At 40.1% G+C, this 8,124-nt stretch overlaps 2 protein-coding genes across 2 annotated transcripts; both read left to right on the top strand.

Moving 5' to 3' along the window:
* Positions 1-1,153: 1,153 nt before the first annotated feature.
* LOC148801216 (11S globulin seed storage protein Ana o 2.0101-like) lies at positions 1,154-3,265 on the top strand. The gene is made up of 4 exons (XM_088899597.1): positions 1,154-1,534; positions 1,658-1,926; positions 2,058-2,609; positions 2,754-3,265. The coding sequence occupies exons 1-4, from the start codon at positions 1,195-1,197 to the stop codon at positions 3,138-3,140; spliced, it is 1,548 nt and encodes a 515-aa protein (XP_088755723.1). The 5' UTR covers positions 1,154-1,194; the 3' UTR covers positions 3,141-3,265.
* Positions 3,266-4,514: 1,249 nt separating this feature from the next.
* Positions 4,515-6,370, top strand: LOC148801215 (uncharacterized). Its single transcript, XM_088900356.1, has 2 exons — positions 4,515-4,568; positions 5,882-6,370. Exons 1-2 carry the CDS (start codon positions 4,515-4,517, stop codon positions 6,368-6,370), a joined length of 543 nt encoding a protein of 180 aa, XP_088756482.1.
* The last annotated feature ends 1,754 nt before the right edge of the window (positions 6,371-8,124 follow it).

Here is an 8,124-nt window from a genome sequence, read left to right as displayed (position 1 = left end):
CTACATGCCTTAGGAAAGCCCACAAGGGACTTAAATAGGTAGACATCACCCTCACTGGGAGGCCAACTTAAGCCTTGGTGGATAATAGGGCAACTCACAAATTTATCTTTTTTGCCAAGACAAAACGACTCGACTTGACCACCACTAAACAAACAGGTTGGTTCAAGGCCATCAACTCGAGGGCCGAGACATTGGAAGGCATGGCCCATGGAGTCCAAGCAGCCTGTTCGTGACGCCCATCTCAGCTTGAAGGGGCGAACAGAAGAGTCCAAGTGATCCACTCAGCGATTGTGACACCTATCACATCTTATATACACCGTAGCACACTCCTACTCGTTATGTATATCTCTTTGTAACTTATCTTTTAAACTCCCTGTAAATTAAGTTATTATAAATATATCAACCAGCCCAACCGTAAGGATCACTTGGGCTTTTCTTCAAACTCTATGTTTTTGTTTTAAGTAGTTACACACTTCCATTTAGCTTGAGCTATATATTTCCAAAATAGGTTCTGATAAAAATAAAAAATGTGATGCTGTCATTTTTGCACATTAACCAATTTTAATGAACATCACACGAGCATTTTAATTACAAAGAAAATTAACAATTCATGTAGCTAACCCGATATAGTTGGGGCGGCAAGGTTTAATAGGTGGAGCTTCAACCTCTATATTAGTTCATATTTTCACTATGAGAGTGCAAAAGGTGCAGAGAAGTGTTTTTCATAAAACAACTTATTTTCTTATTAATTATTTATTATGATCTATGAGAATATTTTGTTGCTGCGGACAGCAATCAAAATACATGTTTTCTTATTTTGTTGCTGTGGACAGCAATAAAAATACTTTCCGAATAATCCATAAAAAGCCAATGTTCAAAGGGATTTTTGCATTATTGTATAAAGAGAATCAGGGTGAAATAGTCCAATGACTTTCTCAAGGTTCAAGCTGAGTGGGTTACACTTGCTTGAAGGACATCGCCACCTAGAACCTGCCCTGATCAAATTTATTACTATGTGTTCACACAATACTGTAGTGACGACATGCATGGTGTGGTGAGTACCTGAACTGCCTCACTGTGATCACCTGAAAGGTGTCAAAAACTAATCCATTTATTCCCACTATAAATACCCAACCATTCCTCTCGCCGCTTCACCTCAATTCATCTCTTTCCCGTCTCAACAACTTGTACACAATGGCCAAGTCTTCTCTGTTTTCTATTTGTCTTTGCCTTTGCCTTCTTGTATTGTGTCATGTTTGTTTAGCTCAGACCTGGCAGCGACAATGGCAAGGCCATCCCCCAACACACCGCCGCTTCCGGGGCGGAGAACAAAACAGGTGCCAGGTCGACAACTTGGACGCCCTCGAACCTTCTCGCCGGAGAGAGGCCGAGGGTGGTTTCGTTGAGGAATGGGACGAAAACAACAACCAATTTCAGTGTGCGGGTGTTGCCGCTTCTCGTGTTACTATCCAACCCAAGGGCCTCTCTTTGCCCTCGTACTACAATGCACACAGGCTCATATATATTGTTGAAGGCAAGCTATCTCCTTCTCTTCCTGCTGATCTAAAACCATGCATCTTCATTCGTTACTATATATTCCAGTTTAGAATCCATACATGCATGTTCTGTGACTAATGAGCCTCTGATCCATGCACAGGGAAGGGAGTTTTAGGGTTATCCATTCCTGGTTGCCCCGAAACATTTCAATCCTTCCAGCAATCTCAACATTCCGAAGAAGAAGAAGAAAACAGAAGCCGGAGATTCCAGGATCAGCATCAGAAGATCAGATTCGTGAAACAAGGAGACATGATTGCTGTGCCAGACGGGATTCCACATTGGATGTACAACAATGGCGATGCACCCCTTGTTGCTGTTAGCATCTTTGACATTGCCAACAGCATCAACCAGCTTGATGATAGAAAAAGAGTAAAAATTCTAACTCATTCATTCAGCCTTATAATCATAAATTGGTTGCTTATTCATCCAAAAAACAAATAATAAAAAAAAGTAGAATCATATCATTTGCTTACAATTGACCATTTGATGTGTATGTTTAGCAATTTTACCTTGCTGGTAACTCACAACAACAACAACAAGAAGAGCAGCAGCAACAACAAGGCGGTGAATCCTTCTCCAGGCGTGAGAAGGCTGGGCAGCAGAGCTCTTCACAAGAACAAAGACAACAACAAAAAGGAGGCAAGTCGTCATACCAACATGATCAGAAGGCCAGACAAGAGAACTCTGCTAACATCTTCAGCGGTTTTGATACTGAGACGTTGGCCCAAGCTTTTGGTGTAAGCACGGAGACGGCAAGCAAGCTAAAAGGTGAAAATGATCAGAGGGGAGGAATTGTTAATGTTGAGAAAGAGCTTCGGATGATTATGCCAACTTCTAGCGAAGAGGACGAAGAATATGAACAGGAACAACAAATGGGTGCAAATGGTGTAGAGGAGGCGATTTGCAACATGAGATTTAGACAGAACATTGAAAAACCCAAGCATGCTGATTTCTACAGTCCATATGGAGGACGCGTCACCATCCTCAATAGTCAAAACCTCCCAATTCTGCAGACCCTCCAACTCAGTGCCGAGAGAGGAACTCTCTACCAGGTTACAATAAGCTTTTCTCTCTCTTTCTCTCTCTCATTACTGATCAGTCTCTCGTATATGTGTATGTGTGTTTCTCTTCTTCTTTGTTGCACTAATTAATTGTTGAATTTATATAATTCTGGCCTCGATCTATAATTTGCCCAGAATGCTATGTTGTCCCCTCACTGGAACATCAATGCACACGGCATCATCTATGTTCTTAGTGGAGATGCTCGGGTTCAAGTTGTTGATAACTCTGGACAAACAGTCTACAATGGCCAGCTTCGTCGTGATCAACTCTTGATCCTTCCACAAAACTTTGCCATAGCTATAGAAGCTGGAGAGAATGGGTTCGAATGGGTATCATTCAAGACCAACGACAACGCAATGGTAAGCACTCTTGCCGGGAGAAATTCAGTCATTCGTGCCATGCCTGAAGAGGTGCTCACCAACTCATACCAGATTTCCAGAGAGGAAGCTAGGAGGTTGAAGTTCAATAGACAGGAAACACGGGTCTTGTCTTCAAGGTCGAGTTCGGCTAATTTGATGTGAAATAAGAGTTCAACTGTCCAACAAAAGGCAGGTAGGTTAGGAATAATATAAGCCGACCCTGTGCGTGAGCTTTAATTATGTTAAGAACCATAATAAATAAAGTACAAATTCCTCAACTTTGAACATGGGATTCAGTGTTCCTTCCAGATGGCTTTCATGCATTGGCTTATGGCGTTGTAAATACCTGTCAAAGCTTAAAGGGTCAACTTGCCCCCTTAAAGCTAATGAGTGAGTGAGTAATTAGCGTCGTTTGATTTATAGTCGGAATTGGAATCAAAATCGGAATGGTGTATTCCTCTGTTTGGTTGAGACACAGAATTAGAATCAAGAATGAGATTTTATTTCAAAGGGAGGGGCCGGGAATGATCAATTGGGAAACGACTCCTATTCTAAAAACCTATATATATATATATTATATTATATTATTTGATGATTATTGATTTAATTAAAACAATTTAATATGATCGCAAGGAGATGCATCTTGTGAGCAAGTAGAAAGCAAAGAGTGTTGAATGTTTCAATTTTAGGGGATTGTGGGGTCTCAACTACCTTTTGTTTTGTGCCAGATTGCCCTCTGAATTATCACCTTGCTCAATAAGCACAAATACTAAAGCAAATAAACACCTTTGTTCTGTTTGTCCGTTTTAACAGTTTAATCCTTTGTTATTTTTGCTTTGTCTACTAAATTATATGTTGTTGTTATGGGTATCTTGGTTGTACAATGCATTCTGAGCATTATTCAATAATGAAGTTTTCAAAACCATTTTTAAATGTTTAAATTGCTTTTTTGGGTTATTTTTTTCCTTCGTTTCATATTTTAAGACGAGAAAGGGGCATTTTTCCTGTTTTCCATTGAACAAGGCTGCTAATCTCATAAAAAAAAAAAAGATAATCTCATTGCACTAGTTTGACGATGAGCAAAACGATGAAGTACTTTATGCTGTGTTTGGCTGCTGTGCAATTTTATTCGCACTAGTACAAATGGATGGGGTACAAATGAAGAAAATGCAACTTTTAGTTTAATTTTGTTTTGGGTTTTATTTCATGACTTAATTTATTTCATTTATACTGCAATCTAATCAAAGCTAAAATTTGAAAGTTTATTTGCATTGCTATAATTTTGTATCATTGCAAGTTTATTTGCCTTGCAACCAAACACAACCTTAAGTAGCATAATATCGCTAAATCTAGTGTAGTGAGATTATCCACCTATTAAGTAAAAATGACTACTTATTTTCTCGACAGAATGTTAAAAGGAGGGGGGGGGGGGGGGGGGGGGGGACGAGGGTGGCACAAAATGAAGTTGATAGTTAAATGTAGGGGTGGCTATTTTTCCCAATCCCTCCCAAAACCAACCGGTTTGTAAATAAGGCGATGGCGGAACTAGGCATTTCCGAGGAAGGTTCACGGCGGTGTGAGTGCAGAAAGGTTTGATTAGGGTCTTCATGGAGGAAGACGAGGTCCAAGAACGTGAGAGGTTCCTACAAAGGTGTTTGGTTCTTCGATTCTCTGGTGACACCCCTTCCAACGAAGAGGTCGAAACCTGGTCTTCCTTGCGATGGAGGAACCTGCAGAAGCCGGCGGTGAGAAGGTTGGAAGGGAATAAGTGGCTCATCGTCTTTGCATCTAAGGAAGAAGCTATCGGGTCCCTCTTTTTCGATTTATCCTCGCTTAGTGACCTGTAAGTCTCGCTATTGTGTTGGTCCCAACTAGGTTGTTCGGTGAGACAAGCGAACGGATTTGGAAAATGGTGGATTAGAATCTTCTGCGTTCAAAGCCCTTCGTTTGCTGGTCTGGAGTAGGGTAAAAGATATCCCTAAATCCTTAGAGTTGGTGGTGGGCGGCATTAGATACCTCGTGTGGAATGCCCTCAGGGGCGTTCTTTTTTTTTTTGATTTTGAGAGGGGGAAGTTGGTCAATGGAATATTTTATTCTCATTGACCAAAAAACCTATGTTCATTTTTTCAGAGTTATGTGGGAAATAGTGAAAGTTTATTTTCCTCCGTAAGTAATATTTCTCTTAGGTGGGTAAATTTATTTTTCCATCTAGGGAAAAGTTGCCTATACTTGGATGTGATAAAAATGCCCCTTTTAATAATGGAATTTTTATGGCTAAGATGGTCATTGCCTTATTTACATGGGAAATAAAAGAACATGGGTAAATGTACTTATCCGGATAAGTCTTTCTTGAGAAACACTTACCCAGGTAAGTGCATTTACCCGAGTAAGTGACTTACTCAAAAGCGAATGAGGCATAAATTTACCAATGAAGCCAAGTCGAATAATTCACGGGATGTTTCCAGTATTTTGTCAAATTTTGATTGAGAGACTAACTTCTCTTGGTCAGACTGCTCTTTTAATCTGGTGGGATTCCCCTTTGGAAGCAAGAAATCCAAACTTCTAGTTGATTGTTATGATGTAAAGTTGGTAGACCCCTTCCCATGGGGTACGAGTCTCCAGAGGGAGGGGCGGAAGAGGTAGAGGCAGGAATTGTGACTAAGTAAGGGGTCTTTCTAAGACTTCCATGTTTTGTTGGTCGTGGTTCTTAGCTGTTGTGAGTTGTTTATAGGGTGGTTTTGTTTAAGCCGTTCGAAAGGAGGTTTGGTGGTCTTTGATCATGGCCTTTCTTGGCACCGACCACAACACCGAGGAATGCTACGAGTTGAATAACGAGATACCAGCAACAACAACAGCAGCAGCACCAACAACAACTACCTTACGCTTGACAGTTGAACATCCAGGGGACGGCTCCCAAAAAGTCGAAGCAGCAACAAGCCCTCACCTTCATGGACGAGGAATTAAAGGGGGTTATCGTCCCCCATGACAACGCGCTTGTAGTCTCGGTCGTCGTAGTGAACTTCATGGTAAAGAGGATACTGGTTGACAGTGGCTCCTTGGCCGACATCTTCTTCTATGACGCATTTGAGAAAATGAAACTGGTGCCCGAGTGTCTTCAGCCAACCGACATCCCCCTCGTTGGCTTCTCCGGCAACGTAGTTAGGCCGAAGGGAAGGATTACCCTACTTGTCACAGTAAGGACAGAGCTTTGGCAAGTGATGAGGATAAATGAGTTCCTGATCGTAAGGATCGGCTCCCTCTACAACGCCATCATTGAGAGGCCGACCCTCCATGCACTAAAGGCATCCATCTCCTTCTACAACCTCATCCTCAAGTTCCCCACCGAGCATGGTGATGGAGTCGTTCGTGGGGATCAACAAGCAGCCCGCTAGTGTTCTAGGATTATCGTATCATTTTTATGAAAGTACTTTTATGAAAGTATTTTTATGAAAGCACTTTTACGAAAGTATTTTTATGAAAGTACTTTTAAGGTACTTTTATAAAGTGCTTTCATAAAAGTACTTCTATAAAAGTGATTTTGTAAAAATGCTTTCATAAAAGTACTTTTATAAAAGTGCTTTCATAAAAGTGTACTAATAAAAGTGTTTTTATTAAAGTGCTTTCGTAAAAGTGCTTTCATAAAAGTACTTTTATAAAGTTCAACTAGGGATAATTTTATAAGTGGTATTTTAAAATTCACTTAGAGATAATTTTGAAAGAAAAATTTGAGTGTGTTTAATTGTTTATTGTATAAGCACTTGAAAAAAAGTTGGAAATTTGGGCTTAAAAAATAAGTCCTTATTTTTAAAATAAATAGTTATTTTAGGCTTATTTCCCAAATACCAATAAGTGCTTAATGACCCAAATAAACACTTATTTTAAATAAACACTTATTTTTAAGCACTTCCAAATATGGCCTTAGTTTGGAAATGCTATCAATTCTTGGAGAGGGTGTCCTCTGAAATGTTGTGTGGGTTTATTAATTATATGTATTTGGAAGGGTTGGAGAAGAAATGGAGTTTTTTGCAACAACAAGGGATTCAAGTAACTGTTGTTCTAAGTAGGGTTCAAAGTATCGATACCTATCAGCCCGTATCAGCCCATATCGGCTGATACGTATCGTGCCGATAGCTTACGGGTACGCCCCTCTAGGGGTTGTATCGGGTCAGCCACCGGTTCAGAGGGTAATCGGACCTGAAACCGACCCCTTTGAACCAGTTTCGAAAAAAATAAATAAAACTTAAAAAAATATACCAACACAGGCCGGCGTTTAGAACCTTGGTTCCAGGTACACTAGAGTAAAATTGTCTCTCCTAAAGGAATTGAAACTGTTAGTGAGAATGCAAATTTGATCTCTGTCTTTATTATTTATTCATGTATTATCACTGCTGCCTCAAGGATAGCAGCAGAACTGGGAATCTCGTTGACCCATCGTGGTGTTGCAAATAATGTTCGGTTTCTAATAGGGCACTCAAGGAAAGGAGGTACTGAAACACTTTTTGTAGCAGAGTATACAGCCGATCTTGGTTGTCTAGATGGGCTTGGCGACTCTACCTTCTCTCACCTAAAAATTGTCATGGACTACTGCACAATACACTTGCTTTTGCAATAGAGCGAGGGACTACATGGTAACATTGTGTCCAAATATGTTTCTATGCTTCTGAATTTTCTAAAGGTGACTGGTTGAAATTTTCTAGTTATTAACTCTCCAATTTCTTTTTCCTGGGTTATAGGTGTTTGCTGAATTAAAGGATCTTGTTAATAAAGTTACAAAGGCTGAGCTTGTATCCCCAAGGACCCCAACACTAATCACCCTCGGAAAGGTTGTGGCACTCTCACCATTTTGGTCATGTTCTGAAGAATCACCCCTTATAGTAGAGACCAGTTAGTCACAAAGTTTTGTTTCAATGGATGAGGCTCCCTTCATTCATTAGTAATTCCATCCTTCAACAAGGGATAATTAGTTTTAGGGTAAATTATAGATAGGTACCGTGTACTTTGGGGATAGTGACAGATAGGTATCTTGAACTTTCAATTGCAACACTTCAGTATTCTGAACTTTCAAAAATAGACACATAGGTCCATCTGTTAGTATACCGGCAGTTAAACATTACATAATGTCAAAAATACCCTTGTCGTGTATTTC

Source organism: Nelumbo nucifera, chromosome 3, assembly GCF_055504915.1.
Source record: "Nelumbo nucifera cultivar China Antique chromosome 3, China Antique-T2T, whole genome shotgun sequence".
Lineage (NCBI taxonomy): Eukaryota > Viridiplantae > Streptophyta > Magnoliopsida > Proteales > Nelumbonaceae > Nelumbo > Nelumbo nucifera.
Note: the sequence above shows the minus strand (reverse complement) of the source record. Positions and strands in the feature narration are given on the sequence as shown.